Source organism: Pristiophorus japonicus, chromosome 4, assembly GCF_044704955.1.
Source record: "Pristiophorus japonicus isolate sPriJap1 chromosome 4, sPriJap1.hap1, whole genome shotgun sequence".
NCBI classification, from domain to species: domain Eukaryota; kingdom Metazoa; phylum Chordata; class Chondrichthyes; family Pristiophoridae; genus Pristiophorus; species Pristiophorus japonicus.
Genome location: NC_091980.1, coordinates 142093567 through 142111459, shown reverse-complemented (window position 1 = coordinate 142111459; position 17893 = coordinate 142093567). Strand labels below are relative to the sequence as shown.

The 17893-nt window shown below is 44.3% G+C and overlaps 1 protein-coding gene across 2 annotated transcripts in view; it reads right to left on the bottom strand.

The window, feature by feature from the left end:
• The window catches only part of LOC139263090 (ran-binding protein 17-like), a 918854-nt gene that overhangs the window by 781651 nt on the left and 119310 nt on the right, over nucleotides 1-17893 (bottom strand). For both annotated transcript variants that reach the window (XM_070878629.1, XM_070878630.1), the window contains 2 exons: nucleotides 779-844; nucleotides 67-171 (listed from right to left, as the gene is read on the bottom strand). In XM_070878629.1, coding sequence (XP_070734730.1) covers nucleotides 67-171; nucleotides 779-844 — 171 coding nt within the window. The remainder of the gene's footprint in view (nucleotides 1-66; nucleotides 172-778; nucleotides 845-17893) is intronic.

Sequence of the window (17893 nt, the reverse complement as noted above, 5' to 3'; positions counted from 1 at the left end):
TGTATCAACAAAATGCTTTCCCAATTAAGTTTTCCCATTTGGTTGCTCGCCTGAATATTGTCTTACCTCCTTCAGCAGGGTACAGGCCAATGTGAAGATTTCTCGCAAACACACATCACGAAACGAGGTAGCTATTTTTCGGTGCTTGGATAGTGGTCTTGTTGAATCAGCCTGCGATACAATGTACACAGATTCAATTCAGCTGATACCAGGGAGCATAGATAAACTTGAATTCTGGGTTCATTTTACCCAATTTTTTAAAAATCAGAAATGTTTTTTCTCCTTCCCCTGGCCAGAAAGGGCAAGTCCCAGACCTTTGCCGAGTGAGTGTGAAACTTGATGCAAGGGGGGTGCACAGGAACAGCTCCTCCCCATGAGGAAGACGCCTGAGCCCTGTTTGATTTTGCTGGAAGCAGTATTTCACTGTACAAGAGGTGCATTAATCCCAATGCAGCACCATCATTGTCTTGATAAAGACACAAAATCTAATAAGATACACTAAAATACGTGGTATTGATAATGGAGAGAAAAATTATGTTATGCTGCAATTGTTCTCTTCCTTCATGCTTTTTCAGGCCTAACCTAAAGCCAATTTGTCAACTGTTCCCTTAGCCTCCCCCCACCCCTACCCTACCTGCTCCCCCAGCTTAGTCCAATTACTGCTAACTTGCTGGACCTGAATAGTGCACTTGGTCTTGGCACATCGTGTGCAACGCCATGGGAGGTCGGCTAGTAACTTTGAAAAACTCGCAAGTTAGCACGAGGGATGCGTACGTACCACGTTCATTTCCAGCGTAAGTTCAGACAAGATCATCACGCCAATCATACAGTGCTCCACACTGCCCTAAACAGACAATAAAACATTGTTTAAATACAGAGAGTTAAATTTATAGTCTAACAACAATTCAAAGGAACAGGAACAGAATTTTTGATGCAGTCAAATGGCTGTATAAAATAGTTACTTAACAAACTTGGAACATAACTAACGCAAGAAAGCTGACATTTGTAACACAAAAGCACTATTTTTAGACATGGCGAAACAAGTTATTGTTGATGTAGGGCATCCTTGCTAATATGTCAACTTTTTAAACATTTTGAACACAAGAAATTTTAAGAACTGGAAACAGCATTAGTCTCCACAGGCCTGTACCTTTGACCTTATCTACCTGGTTTCTCATCACATGCCTCAAGCCTTTTTCTTTCTAAAAACGCACCCTATTGTTTCTTAAATCTATCTGTCAGGATTGGAAAGGGGAATGCATATAGAAGCATTTGGTGGCACAATGGCATCGCTGTTGTCTGCTGCTAAAACAACATATACTTTTATACAAAAACACAAATGACAAACCAAAATTGTTGGACTCTGCCATAAAGCAATTACATTTACAGATGTCTTATAAAAGCTTGTTGGCTACCCAAGGTAATTTTTATATAAACTTTCAATAGATCTGTTTCATGTTCGCACATAAATCACACAAGACCTGATAGAATGACTACGTGTAAAACAGAAGACTTCCTACTTGTAAAGTGACAGTGGGGAACACACACCATACCAGTAACACAACAGTGATTATCTACAAATGGCTGGCAAGGTTTTGTAAGGACAACATCAGAGGATAAAATTCTTTAAGCGTCCACATTGTAGCAATCACATTGAACTTATGAAGAGCACAGGACAAATAATAAACAGAGTAATTAGCTCCTGTTGGAAATCAAACCAAGAGACAAATTTAGATTGGAAATGAGGACAAGGCAAAACGTGGCCAGATTACCTGCCAGATCAAATAAGGCTGAGCAGCAAACAGAGCCTGCAATTCATTAACTCTTTTAGCCAAAGCCAAGACAATATATCATAGCCAAATAAGGAACTTTATATCACAGGAACTGAGAAATGTAAGCAGATGCTAGTTCAATTTGTGAAGGCCCAGATTATTAGCCCAAAGAGAAACCATCAAGATCTGGTTGGGGTTTGATTTCCAGACTCCCTTCATGAAATGAGATCACCGCATTACTCCTAATGAACTAAATGCAAGCCAGATGTACTGATAGAGCTGGGTTTCAGATAAAGAACCTGCTGATGTTGAAGAAAAAGTCAAGGCATATCACAGGACAATAGATCAAGGTACCAGGAGCCAAACTGTCTCAAAATAATGGTGTAAGCCTCATTAGTGGTGGGCATTTCGAGTTCCCTGACTCAGAAATCTTTCAATAACTGTGCCATCACTCGGAGGCTTACGGACGTGGAAAAAGAAACTGGTCGGATATCTCAGACAGGAGGTCCTTCTTAGGTGGAACTAAGATTAGCAAGGCACTGCCTAACTCCAGAGAGTCCAAGAACCACAATTTGTGAGGCGACTGCCAGGTTATCAGAATCACAGGTTCATCCAATGACTTCCTTTAATTTCTCCCCCAACATAGCCCCTTTAAATGGCCTATTATTATTATTTTCCGTGTTCAAAAACAAAAGGGAATAAGGGGTTATGGGGAGCGGGCGGGGAAGTGGACCTGAGCCCATGATCGTATAAAATGGCGGAGCAGGCTCGAGGGGCCGTATGGCCTACTCCTACTCCTTTTTCTTATGTTCTTAAAGTTATATGACATCGTTAAAAGCTTTAGATACTAAATAGTTTTGATGTGCAGTAATCAGGCGAAACCTATTATTCCAGTTTCAATGGTGCAAAAACAATGACAACATAATTCAAGTTTTAGTTCAAATCCCAAAAGACTCTCTGTTGAAATGGCCTGTGGTCTACACAGACTTTAAGCTATGAAATAGACCAATTAATTCAGAAGCAGAATTAGCCAATCCAGCAGCAGTTCCCTAAACCCCGGGTTAAGTGGGTTTCTGCTGCCCTAGAATAACAGTCGATGGATGGGCCATTCCCATTGCGAAGTGCAGCCGAATAGTGGGGAGCCAGTGCTTTTGTCGTGGGTGGTTTTTACAGCGATGAAGCGTTTAAAGAGTTACAGATGCAATCCATTTGCCAACAACAGTATAAAATTCTTAAACAGCAGGTATTCTGGTAGCCAGCACTTATTTGTCTGATTAAGTAGTTGGAAACATTCAATTGCGCCCTTATCAAAGCAGCTCCGTGCCAATCTGTTAAATCACTTTAGCAGCTGTGTGAAATGTTCAAGGAATTTACAGGGAATACCCTGAGCTTGTCACAAAAGATCACAATCATTCTTAATCGGATTTTCACAAGCTGTTTGAAGTTCGCAAGAAAGGTTAACTCCTGCTAAATTAGAAAATTAATATTAAAATATTGTAATTGGCAATATGTAGGTGCTGGATCCCAACAACAGCACAGCCAATTTTCTTTTCTATAGTTACTGAGGAAGTAACGTGAAGGAAATCACCAAAATAAATCTGTTCTGTTCATGACTACTGAAAAGTTCATTTACAGGTAAAATGCCAAACCATCCTCCTCCAGCGATTCTGCATCTGATCAGGCTTACTGCAAACTCTTTTCACTTTTACATTCACAATAAAAAGGCAGTTTTCTATCAGACCAAGTCGGCGATGCAGACCTGCTCAGTGAGAGATATTGTGCCACAGTACCAACAATTATCTCTGCCATTTTTCATGATTTTCATTTTTCCACAGAAAGGATTTGGATATCATTTATGTTGAAGAGAGTAGTTTTAAATGAAAATGATCTCACATGCTGGAGCTGCTACGACAAAGAGAGGATTGGTTTGTTAATGAGCTGCCATTAAAACCGTTAGCTATGATGATCAGGGAAAACAGAGAGTCATTTTCTTGTCTCAGATGCTCCCAGCAAACATTCACACCTTCAGGGGTTGGAATAATGTCCTTTCCTTTTGAGCCTTACATGAAGCTGGTTTCAAAAGGGGAGCCTAGTAGCTGAATTGATTGGCAGCCCTATCAGCCAACTCCCAAACAGGAGGCGGGATCAGGAATAATGCACCCAATTTCATGTGAGACAGGGACAACGAGAACAAAGATTTTCATCACAAGTTACAGTTGAGGAAAGCCATTCAACCCATCTTTCTTCATCCACTCATATCACAAAAATGAAAGAACTTGCATTTGTGCAGCACTTTTCAGTGTCCAAATGAAGTACTTTTGAAGTACAGTAACTGTTATAATGTTGCAATATGCAGTAATCAATGTGTGCATAAAGTACCTGAGGGTACGGGGCCCAGAAGAGCCGAGGGCCCAGGGGCAGCACGGGCCAGCCTACACTGTGACATGTGTGCGCACTAGGTCTGTGCAGCAGAGCTGGTCTTCAGTCGTCTTGGTTAATCCTTGCCACTGGATAAAGGCCTAGCTCTGTCAAGCTCATGTGGTGGCTGGTGTGCAACGGTCACCACACGTTAAAAAAATCCACGCACAGGCTTCTTCCACCCCCTCAACTGGAGTTCAGGACTGGAACATCGGGTCCTTCATTGAAACATCTGTGAACTCTCGTGGAAGCAAGTCATCCTCGTTCGAGGGACCACCTATGATGATAAATGGCCCTCCATTTTGGCATCAAATTACATTGTAAAAGTTTCCTGATTTTTGACTCTACCATTCTTCCTGGAAGTCTATTCCATTCATTGATCACTATGTGCGTGAAGAATTTTCAGTTATCAGTCCTAAATTTACCTTTTATTAGTTTCAATCTATGTTCCCTTGTTCTAACCTCACTATTTGAGAACTTAAGAACATAAGACCCTGTGTTCCAAACTCCCCAGCCAGGAAAAACATTCTCCCAGCATCTACCCTGTCAAGCCCGTTAAGAATTTTCTATGTTTCAATGAGATCACCTCTCATTCTTCTAGGGAATATAGGCCTAGTGTATTCAATCCCCCCATCCCAGGAACCAGTCTAGTGAAGCTTTTTTTACACTCCCTCTAAAGCAAGTACATCCTCCATCAGAATCCCCAACTCCCCAACGCCCCCCTCCCCCCATCCCTCCATTCCTGGTGCGTGTCCATTTGTGCTGCCAAGTAAGCTTGTCATTGCCTTCCTTGGTGAGTTGCTAGCAGCTAATCTCCCACTGAGCTCAGGAAAATGAAGCCATTCCAACATATTGGCTGACAATTTGCAGTCAGCGGCGAAGCAAAGGCGTTCGCCACTGACCTCGAAGAAAGCTGCCCATAGAGATCCCGTGATCTCTGTGGCGAAGTGTTTGCCTTCTTCGACACATGTGATTTCAGCGCAATTTCAGGAGGAGGGGCAGCCCTGATAATAAAGGAAGTGACAGTAGAGAGAAAGGATCTTAGCTCCGAAAATATGAAGTGGAATCAGTTTGGGTGGAGCTAAGAAACAGCGAGGCGCAGATAATATTGGTGAGAGTTGTTTATAGGCGCCCAAACAGTAGTTGTAATGTAGGGCAGAATATTAATCAGGAAATTAGAGGCACATGTAACAAGTGTAATACAGTAATCATGGAGGTCTTTAATCAACAAATTTGCAGTAATAGCGTGGAGGACAAATTCATGGAATGAATTACAAGATATTTTTCGAGATCAGTATGTTAAGGAACCAACGAGGCTATTTTAGATCTGGTATTGTGCAATGATAAAGGGTTAATTAATAAACTTGTAATAAAGTGGCCTTTGGAGAAGAGTGATCATAATATGATACATTTTTATATTGAGTTTGAAAGTGATTTAGTTAAATCGAAACAAGGGTCTTAAACTGAAACAAAGCAAACTACGCAGATATGAGGGGCGAATTGGCTAAGGTAGATTGGGAAACTACATTAAAAGATGTGATGGTAGACAAGCAATGACTAGCATTTAAAAAATTAATACATAATTTACAACATATATGCATTCCTTTAAGGCACAAAAACGCCAAAGGAAAATTGGTCCAACCATGCTCACAAAAGAGGTTAAAGATAGTATTGGATCAAAGGAAGAGGCTTATAATGTTGCCAAAAAATAGTAGGCCTGTGGATTTTAGAATTCAGCAAAGGAGGACCAAGAAATTGTTAAGGAAATAGAAAAAAAATTATGGGAGTAAATTAGCAAGAGACATAAAAAGAGATTGTAAATGTTTCTATAGGTATGTAAATAGGAAGAAGTTAGTGAAAGTTACTGTGGGCCCATTAGAGGCAGAGACAGGAGAAATTATAATGGGCAAAAAGGAAAAGGCAGAGACATAAAACAAATTTGACCCTCCGCGGCAAAAACCCGTCGCAAAGCCCGGACGGGATCCTCGGGTACCTGTTTGTGGCGGCGCTTTCAAGCACCGCCGGGGAGAGGTGCGCCGACGTGTAACAACGCGGATTGCGTTAACGTCGTAATTTCGACACTCTCCCGACCCGTACGCCACGCCCAGAATACCTACAGGTCAAACCTGCTGGTACAGCCCTGCCAGCAGCGGTAACTATGAAAACCTGCAAAAAAGGTAAGTTAAAGTTTTTATTTTAAAATTATTGTTCAGCAATTTGCGAGCTAAGGGTTTTGTGAATGTTTTTTGCAATTTTTTTTTCCCCCCTCCCAAGGCCTCTGTCGCAGCGCAAACGACCACGAACTAAAGTTCTCGCTGTTTGCGCCGCGAATAATCATGCCAACGCCTCCTTTACCGATGCGTAAAGGCCGAAAGTTCAGCCTAAAAACATAAGCACAACGTAAACGTTAATTTTCACATATCGCTACCGTTTTGGCTGAAAAACTCCAAAAGGTGAAAATCCTGCCCTTTGGCCCCTATTTTCCCCAATAAAGATTTCTGGCATCCCCTTACCTTTACATACGTTTTTCTCATCACCGCCAGCGGCAAACAAAACCTGCAGTTTCACTGACCTGGAAGCTATTTTTAGCACCGAGCTACCCGTTTCGGGGGGCAGAGCTTAGTGTGTGCCGAAAATCCACTACGCATGCGCTTTTAAAAAAAAACTCACTGCACATGCGCTGTAAAAAACAAGTGTGTTGCACTGTCTTGCCTGGAGGACTTTCAGCCAGGGGTAGCAGCGGGACATATGCATTGAGGCCCATCGGCCAGGGGTAGCAGCGGGTCGGGTTGGCTGCGTTGAAAAGTTTCTCTCCAAAGGAAAAGGCTACCCTGAATGTTTTCTGTAGGCTATTCTTGATGTAACGCTTTGCCTGCAGTTTGGGAGAAGAAGCTACTCTGTATTTTCTGTAATGTGCTTGGAAGTATCTTTGGAAATTTGGCTGGAGTTGGAACTTCGAGGGAAAAGGCCAAGGATAGGAGCGGGCCAGCGCCGATTTCATAAAGTGATGTAGGGTTTTTACAAACAGTCTTTAATGTCTCTGTGCGCGAATAAAAAAAAAAAGTGGTGGGGAAAATGTCCTTAATGGCCAGAAACGGCACGTAATCACCTTTTTAAACATACACCAGCGCCAAAATATATGGTGCCAAAAACTCTGGCGCTGATAGTTGGCACCGGCGCCCAAACATTGGGGGAAATTAGAACTGCCTATCTACGGTAAAACAAAATTCAGCACCCAATGATGGGGAAAATAGGGACCTTAGTATCTGTCTTCACAGTAATAATAATAATTACCTTTATTTATCTAGTGCCTTTAACACTACTTCACAACAGTGTTACCGACAAACAGATCAATTTGATACTGAGCCATAGAAGAAATTAAGGCAGATGACCAAAGGTTTGTTTAAAGAGGTAGGTGTTAAGAGGTGTCTTAAAGGAGGAAAGAGAGGCGGTGAGGTTTAGGGAGGGAGTTCCAGAGCTTCGGGCCCAGGCAGCTGAAGGCACGTCCACTGATGGTTGAGCAGTTATAATGAGGGATGTTCAAGAGGCCAGAATTTGAGGAGCGCAGACATCTTGTGGGGTTGTGAGTCTGAAAAAGATTAGAGATGGGGGGGGGGCAAGATTTGTAGAGGACACAAAAAACATTCTGTATATAATGGGGAACCAAGGGTCTGGAGAGAATGAGGAACTTAAAGAAATCAGTATAAGTAAAGACATAGTATTGGAGAAATTAATGGGACTCAGTGGCGATAAATCCCCTGGACCCGACGATCTGCATCCTCGGATGTTAAAAGAGGTAGCTACAGAGAATGCACTGGTATTAATCTTCCAGAATTTCCTATATTCTAGAACAGTCCCCAAGGATTGGAAAGTAGGAAACGTAACCCTGCTATTTAAGAAAGGAGGAAGAGAAAAACGGGGAACAGGCCAGTTAGCCTAACATCAGTAATAGGCAAAATGCTAGAATCTATTATTAGGGACGTGGTAAAAGGGCACTTAGAAAATCAGAATATGATTAGACAGAGTCAACATGGTTTTATGAAAGGGAAATTGTGTGTTTACAAATCTGTTAGAGTTTTTCGAAGATGTAACTAGAAGGATGGATAAGGAGATGTAGTGTATTTGGATTTTCAAAAAGCATTTGATAAGGTGCCACACAAGAGGTTATTGCACAAAATTAAGACTCATGGAATTGGGAGTAATATATTAGCATGGACTGAGGATTGGTTAATGGACAGAAAACAAGAGAGTAGGAATAAACGGGACTTTTTGAGGTCGGCAGGCTATAACTAGCCGGGTACCACAAGGATCAGTGCTTGGGCCTCAGTTATTTACAATCTATATTAATGACTTAGATGAACAGACTGAGTATAACATATTCAAGTTTGCTGATGATACAAAGCTAGGTGGAAAAGTAAGCTGTGAGGAGAATGCAAAGAGGCTGCAGAGAGATTATAGACAGGCAGACAGGTTGACTGAGTGGGCAAGAACATGGCAAATTGAATACAATTTGGGGAATTATGAACTTATCCACTTTGGTAGGAAAAACAAAAAAGCAGAATATTTTTTGGATGGTGAGACTGGGAAATGTTTTCACTCAGAAGGACCTGGGTGTCCTTGTACACATGTCACAGAATGTTAACATACAGGTGCAGCAAGCAATTAGGAAAGAAAATAGTATTTTAGCTTTTGTTTTAAAGGGATTGGAGTATAAGAGTAAATAAGTCCTGCTGCAATTATACAGGGCACTGGTGAGGCCACACCTGGAGTACTGTCCCCTTAACTAAGGAAAGATATACTTGCCTTAGAGGGAGTGCAACAAAAGTTCACTAAACTGGTTCCTGGGATGAGGGGATTGCCCTATGAGGAACGATTGAGCAGACTAGGCCTATATTCCTTAGAGTTTTGAAGAATGAGAGGTGATCTCATTGAAACATATAACATTCCTAACCCTTCTGCCAGCAGATACAGTTTCTCCTTATTTACTCTATCAAAACCCTTCATGTTTTTGAACACCTCTAAAAAATTTCCTTTTAACCTTCTCTGCTCTAAGGAGAACAACCCCAGCTTCTCCAGTCTCTCCACATGACTGAAGTCCCTCATCCCTGACACCATTCCAGTAAATCTCTTAAAATCAGAGAATCAGAGAATAATTACGACACAGGAGGCGGCCATTCTGCCCATCGTATCCGTGCCGTGTCCTGTACCCTCTCCGAAGCCTTCACGTCTTTCCTAAGGTGCGGTGCCCAGAATTAAACACAATACTCCAGTTGAGACCTAGCCAGTGTTTCATAAAGGTTTAGCATAACTTCCTTGCTTTTGTACTCTATGCTTCTATTTATAAAGCCGAGGAGCCCATATACATTTTTTTTTAAACAGTCTTCCCAACTTGTCCTGCCAGCTTCAAAGGTCTGTGTACATACACGTTCATGTTTCTCTGTTCCTGTATCCCCTTAAAATTGTACACTTTAGTTTCTATTGCCTCTCCTTATTCCTCCTACCAAAATGCGTTACTTCACACTTCTCTGCGTTAAATTTCACCTGCCGTGGGTCTGCCCATTTTTCCAGGATCAGGAAATGTTAGTACCAGTTAGCATTGAGGAGCCAAGTTCCACTTAAATGAATGAAGCAGCTTAGAGATGCTCCTGTAACTTGTGCTCTGGGTGTGAGTGAAGAAACAGAATGGCAGTTCTATGAAGGAAAATTGAGAGTAAAAGATACATTCCTCTATTGTTTCTAAATTACACAGTTGGGAGGAAAATGGTCATCCAGGCTTTCTTAAAAAGGAAACTAAATATCGGAAAGACTTATTAGCTTTTATCATTTTGAATTTAATTTGATTCTTTCAGTACTTTTTTTATATAAAGAGAGTAACTGAATTTAACAGCTTGACGATGTAATACCTCTCGCTGGGTTAAGGACTGTACTGCTGCTGATATCCCCAGCACTGATGCACTGACCACACTCGATCAGCTCCGCTGGTCAGGCCACATAGTCTGCATGCCAGACACGAGACTCCCAAAGTAAGTGCTCTACTTCCGACGGAGCTCCTTCATGGAAAACGAGCCAAAGGTGGGCAGAGTACACGTTACAGGAACACTCTCAAAGCCTCCCTGAAAAAGTGCAACATCCCCACTGACACCTGGAAGTCCCTGGCCAAAGACCGCCCTAAGTGGAGGAAGTACATCCGGGAGTGCGCTAAGCACCTCGAGTCTCGTCGCCGAGAGCATGCAGAAATCAAGCGCAGGCAGCGGAAAGAGCATGCGGCAAACCAGTCCCACCTCCCTTCCCTCAACGATTATCTGTCCCACCTGTGACAGAGACTGTGGTTCTCGTATTGGACTGTACAGCCACCTAAGAACTCATCTTAAGAGTGGAAGCAAGTCTTCCTCGATTCCGAGGGACTGCCTATGATGATGCTGCTGATTCTAATTCAGCTCCCTCACTATGGCCCCAAGTTTCGACATGATATGCTCCTGATTTTTAGGAGCAACTGGTGTAGAACGGAGTATCTTTGAAATCGGAATTCTCGTCATTTAGTTTGCTCCAGTTCTAGTCAGTTAGAACAGTTTCACTTTGGAACAGAATTTTTTTTTCAAAAGGGGGCGTGTCCGGCCACTTACGCCTGTTTTCAAAGTTTCGGCAGTGAAAACTTACTCCAAACTAACTTAGAATGGAGTAAGTGAAGATTTTTTATACGCTCGAAAAAACCTTGTCTACACTTTAGAAAATCAGGCGTAGGTTACAAATTAGGCATAGGGAATGGGGGGGAGCGGGGTTTAAAGGGAAGTTTACAAACATTAAACACTTCAATTTTACAAATAAAGAGCCATCATCAATAATAAATGATAAATACATCAATAAATCAACCAATAAATCAATCAAAAAAAATTAAGAAGAAATAATTTTTTTTTAAAAATCAATAAATAAAACATTTTCTACTTACCGACTGCAGCACCGGGAGCCCTCCAACAACGTGCTGGGATGCCCCCCCCCCCCCTAGTGTGTCTCTGTCATTGTCTCTATCTCTCTCTGTCTGTGTCTCTCATTCTCTGTCTGTCAGTGTCTGTGTTTCTGACAGCGAGGGGAGAGGGAGGAGGGGGGTAGAGGGAGAGAGGGGGGAGCAGAGGGAGGGAAGGGGGAGGGATGGGGAGAAGGGGGAGGGATGGGGGAGAAGGGGGAGGGATGGGGGAGAAGGGGGAGAGATGGGGAGAAGGGGGAGGGAATGGTGGAGAAGGGGGAGGGATGGGGGAGAAGGGGGAGGGATGGGGGAGAAGGGGGAGGGATGGGGGAGAAGGGGGAGGGATGGGGGAGAAGGGGGAGGGATGGGGGAGAAGGGGGAGGGATGGGGGAGAAGGGGGGGAGGGGGAGAAGGGGGGGAAGGAGAAGGGGGAGGGAGGCTGAACTGGCCGGGCCCGAGACTTCGGGCAGGGCTCATCCCCAGCACCAGATTTACAGGTAGGTGGTGTTGGGTCGGGTTGGGGGGAGCGCGGGTCGGAGGGCGTGGTGGGAGGGAGGTCGGTTCGGGTCGGGGGGAGGGAGGGAGCGGGAAGTCAGGTCGGGGGGAGGGAGGTCAGGTCGGATCCAGTCCGGGGGCGGGGGGGGGAGCGGGAGTCTGGTCGGGTCCGGAGGCGGGAAGCGGGAGTCGAGTCGGGTCGGGAGGAAGCAGGAGCTGGCCGTGGGAGGAGCCTTATGCACGCAGCCCCAGTGAGGCCATTCGGCCAGAGCTAGGGGCTGCGTGCTTCGGCCCCCCCCCACACAGTTTTGGGCGCCTGGAGCTACTGCACATGCGCACCCACTGTAGCGCGCATGTGCATAGGTCCCGGCACTGTTTTCAGCGCAGAGACCTGGCTCCGCCCCCTACTGCTCGTGCTGCGCTGCGCCGAGCTGCAAATGACATGCAGGGAGCTGGAGAATCTGGAGGGTTTTTTTAAGGCACACTTTGTAGCGCGAAAAACGGGTGTCCAGGTCAGGACTGTGCCGATCTAGGCGCAGCTCGAAACTTGGGCCCTATGTCAGGCTCTGAAATGTCTCTAAACCAGTTCTCTCAACATTATCATCAGCATTTAAACAATGGCTCCATGGAGCACGAACCTGCTGTTCCCTTTTAGGATGACAGCATTCCTGGTCCCATGCCTACCACTCCGCCAGTGACCTTGCTATTGCCTGTCAGCCAGTCAGCCCAGGCCGAGATGGTGCAGTCTGAAGCCGGGTTTTTTAGGCCCACAGCTCCTCAAAGTCACCCTCCAAGGCTATCTGCAGCCTCCTCAATTGAAGGTCAGCAGCCTGCCACCATCCATGCTGCAGCCACTAGGGTAGTACTGCGTAGGAGCACTAGAACAGGCAAAGGCACACGGAAGATAGGCACTAAGGGAATGCACAAGGGTGATTAGTTTATTTTTGTATACATTATCATGATTGAATTTATATAATTAGATTAGAATGTGCATTTTCTGGTGGGTTTTATTTTTATGTTGTAGGAAAGAGGACGCTGCAATGATCAGTGATAGAGGAAAGGTAAAGAGCATGAAACTGTTGGTAAATGGGGAGCTGTGGTTGAGGTTACTGGTATCGCTCACGAATTATTTGATCACGTGGCGCCCAGGTAAAAAGGAGCCGTCTAGGTTGCAGCCTCCCTTCCTCTTCCTCCACTTCCGGTTGTACTACTTCCTCTTCGTGCTCCTGCGCCCCAACTTCTGATAAGTGGTGGCAAGTACTGCAGGGCTCCTCCAGAGCGATCCAGGCAGTGGAACTGTTGCTTGAGGACCCCGATGATGTGCGTTATAATGTTCCTTGTGGCAGTCTGGCATTCATTGTAGGCCTGCTCTGTACATGTGCGGGGAATTCCGGAACGGCATCATGAGCCATGTTATGAGATGATGACCCTTGGCCTAAAAAACAGGTGTTACAGAGCCCAATTTCTCCCCTACCGAGTTTCTATGCAGTACAGGCTGAGTAGCTGGGAGGTGCAAACCTGAGGCACTACACTGCTGCCATTGGGGGAGGAGGCTGTAATTACTGTATGACAAGTTTTAAAATGGCAGTCTCCATAATAAATGTACAGATAAGAATTTATAATGGAAAGTCAACAGAAATGGCTACAGTGGCAGGATTTTTTAAATATATTATGCAGATATTTGAAAAATAGAAAGTTTTTTTAAAAAAGGTATTTGTAATACCTAGTCTTTGATACACTATTTTACGTGCAATGCAATGAATAGTAACAGTCGATACATGGAAAAAATATCTTAAGCAGGCTTTAATATGATTTGAATCATCTTAAGTTGGCTTTATTCTACCAATTGTTAGAGTAATGCAACAAAATGCAATATAGAACCATTTGCTTTAGGTTATTAACGGCAGTTACAAAATAAGGGATGTTAAAGAGTTCCGTGTGTCCTATCTCCTTGGCATTAGAGATGTATGGAAAAACAATTGTGCCAGATGTTAAATAGAAGATTGTAAAAGAAAACTCCAAGTTCAAATGGGAAATAAACTAATTCTATGTGATTCCTGCTTTCCAAATCCAATGTATCAGAAAGATAAAGTGTTTATGATTTGACAACACAATTTTGTTTTTTATTCATTCATGGGATGTGGGCGTCACTGACAAAGCCAGTATTTATTGTCCATCACTAAGTGTCCCTTGAGACCACCTCCTTGAATCGCTGCAGTCCGTATGGTGAAGGTATTCCACAGTGCTGTTAAGAGAGGGAGTTCCAGGATTCTGACCCAACGACCATGAAAGAAAGGCAATATATTTTCAAGTCAGGATGGTGTGTGACTTGGAAGACAACTTGCAGGTGCCCTTGTCCTTCTAGGTGGTGGGTTTCGGAGGTGTTATTGAAGAAGCCTTGGCAAGTTGCTGCAGTGCATCTTGTAGATGGTACACACTGCAGCCACGGTGCGCCGGTGGTGGAGGGAGTGAATTTTTAAGGTGGTGGATGGGCTGCCAATCAAGTGGGTTGCTTTGTCCTGGATGTTGGGTGTTGTTGGAGCTGCACTCATCCAGGCAAGTGGAGAGTATGCCATCATACATCTGACTTGTGCCTTGTAGATGGTGGAAAGGCTTTGGTGAATCAGGAGATGAGTCACTTGCCACAGTATTTATGTGGCTGGTCCAGTGAAGTTTCTGTTCATGGTGACCCCCAGGATGTTGATGGTGGGGGATTCGGCGATGATAATGCTGTTGAATATTAAGGGGAGGTGGTTAGACTCTGTCTTGTTGGAGATGGTCACTGCCTGGCAATTGTGTGACACGAATGTTACTTGCCACTTATCAGCCCAAGCCCGAATGTTGTCCAGGTCTTGCTGCATGTAGGCACAGACTGCTTCATTATCTGAGGAGTTGCGAATGGAACTGAACACTGTACAATTATCAGCGAATATTCTTACTTCTGACCTTATAATGGAGGGAATGAAGCAGCTGGAGATGATTGGGCATAAGGCACTGCCCTAAGGAACTGCTGTAATTATGTCCTGGGGCTGAGATGATTGACACCAAACAACCACAACCATCTTCCTTTGTGCTAGGTATGACTCCAGCCAGTGGAGGCTTTTCTCCTTGATTTTTATTGACTTCAATTTTACTAGGGTTCCTTGATGCCACACTCGGTCAAAGGCTGCCTTGATGTCAAGGCAGTCACTCTCATCTCATCGCTGGAATTCAGCTCTTTTGTCCATGTTTGGACCAAGGCTGTAATGAAGTCTGAAGCCAAGTGGTCCGAGCAGAACACAAACTGAGCATCGGTAAGCAGGTTATTGGTGAGCAAGTGCCACTTAATTGCACTGTCAACGACACCATCCGTAACATGGCTAATGACTGAAAGTAGGCTGATGGGACAGTAAGTGGCTGGATTGGACGTCTTGCTTTCTGTGGACAGGACATACCTGGGTAATTTTTCACTTTGTTGGGTACATGCCAGTGTTGTAGCTGTACTGGAACAGCTTGGCTACAGGCACAAGTATTCAGCACTATAGCTGGGATGTTGTCAGTGCCCATAGCCTTTGCTGTATCCAGTGCGATCAGCCATTTCTTGATATGATGTGGAGTGAATCGAATTGGCTGAAGACTGGCTTCTATAATGGTGGGGAGCTCAGGAGGGGGCCAAGATGGATCATTCTTAGCAAAGGTCAATATCCAGGGGGCATAGATTTAAAGTAATTGGTAGGAAGTTTCGAGGGGATTTGAGGAGAACTTTTTTCATCCATTGAGTGGTGGGGATCTGGAACTCACTGCCTGAAAGGGTGGTAGAGGCACAAACCCTCAAAGTACTTAGATAAGCACTTGAAGTTCCGTAAACTTCAGGGTTACAGACCAAGAGCTGGAAAATGGGATTAGGCTGGATAGTTTATTTTCGGCCGGCAGACATGGTGGGCTGAATGGCCTCCTTCTGTATCATAAATTTCTATGATCTCAATGATTCACTCGGCACTTTTGACTGAAGATGGTTGTAAATGCTTCAGCCTTGTCTTTTGCACTCACGTGTTGGACTACGACATCATTTATCATGGGAATGTCCGTGGAGCCTTCTCCTCCTGCTACTTATTTAATTGTCCACCACCATCCATGACTGGATGTGGCAGGACTGTAATGTTTGATCTGATCCATTTGTTATAGGGTCGACTACCTCTGTCTATAACATGCTGCTTCTGCAGTTTAGCATGCACATAGTCCTGTGTTGTAGCTTCCCCAAGTCGGTACCTCATTTTTAGGTATGCCTGGTGCTGCTCCTGGCATGGTCTTCTACACTCCTCAGTGAACCAGGGTTGGTCCCCTCTCTTGATAGTAATGGTAGAGTGAGGGATATGCCGGGCCATGAGGTTACAGATTATGGTGGCATACAATTCTGCTGCTGATCACCCACAGTGCCTCATGGATGCCCAGATTTGAGCTGCTAGATCTGTTCTGAATCTATCCCATTAAGCATGGTGGTAGTACCACACAACACAATGGAGGGTGTCCTCAGTGTGAAGACGGGACTTTGTCTCCACAAGATCACTGCTACCTATACGGTCATGCATTTGCGACAGGTAGATTGGTGAGGACAAGGTCAAGTAGGTTTTTCCCTCGTGCTGGTTCTCTCACCACCTGTCGCAGGCCCAGTCTGGCAGCTTGTGACCTTCAGGGCACAGCCAGCTCAATCAGTAGTGCTGCTACCGAGCCATTCTTGGTGATGGACATTGAAGTCCCCCACCCAGAGTACATTCTGTGCCCTTGCTACCCTCAGTGCTTCTTCCAAATGATGTTCCAAGTGGAGCAGTACAGATTCATCAGCTGAGGGAGGGCGATAGATGATAATCAGCAGGAAGTTTCCTTGCCCATGATGCCATGAGGCTTAATGGGGTCAGGAGTCAGGATCCTGAAGACTCGCAGGATCACTCCCTCTTGACTGTATACCACCCTGCCGCCACCTCTGGTTTTTAAACAGCTGCTTCTGAAGTGTACAATGCAGAAAAACAGAAGGTAAGTGACAAAGACTTCAAAGTTAAGAAAGGATAGATTACGGTGTACTAGTTAGTAAAAGAATAAAATTAAAAACAAAGCAGAGAAAGATGCCAGCATTTCTGGTTGGGCCACGCTCTCCAAGAGTGTGGCCAGGTCGGGTTAAACCGGGCTCTGTGTGAACGCGAGGCTAGGTCAGGTTGGAAAGGCAACAAGCAAGGATCATGCATTACATAAGAACTTAAGAAATAGGAGCAGGAGTAGGCCATTTCGCCCCTCGAGCCTGCTCCGCCATTTTATAAGATCATGGCTGATCTGATCATGGACTTAGCTCCACTTCCCTGCCCGCTCCCCATTCCCTTATCGCTCAAAAATCTGTCTATCTCCACCTTCAAATATATTCAATGACCCAGCCTCCACAGTGCTCTGGGACAGAGAATTCCACAGATTTACAACCTTCTGAGAGAAGAAATTCCTCATCATCTCAGTTTTAAATGGACAGCCCCTTATTCTGAGACTATAATCTCCTAGTTTTAGTTTCCTCTATGAGTGGAAATATCACCTTGTCGAACCCCCTCATTATCTTACATGTTTCGATAAAATCACCTCTCATTCTTCTGAACTCCAATGAGTATAGGCCCAACCTACTCAACCTATCTCCATTACTGAACCCCCTCATCTCCAGAATCAATCTCGTGAACTTCTCTGAACAGCCTCCAATGCAAGTATACCCTTCCTTAAATACGGAGACCAAAACTGTACCCAGTACTCTAGGTATGACCTCTCCAACCCCCTGTACAGTTGTAGTAGGACTTCTCTGCTTTTATACTCCATCCCCCTTGCAATCAAGGCCAACATTTCATTTGCCTTCCTGATTACATGCTGTACCTGCATACTCACTGTTTGTGTTTCATGCACAAGGATCCCCAGGTCCTGCTGTACTGCAGCACTTTGCAATTTTTCTCCATTTAAATTATAATTTGCTTTTCTATTTTTTCTGCTAAAGTGAATAATCTCACATTTTCCCACATTATACTCCATCTGTCAAATTTATGCCCACACACTTAACCTGTTTATATCAGTTTGCAGATTTCCTGTGTCCTTCTCACAACTTGCTTTCCCACCCATCTTTGCATCATCAGCAAACTTGGCTACATTACACTTGGCCCCTTCATCCAAGTCATTAATATAGATTGTAAATAGTTGAGACCCCAGCACCGATCCCTGCGGCACCCCACTAGTTACATTTGCCATCTGG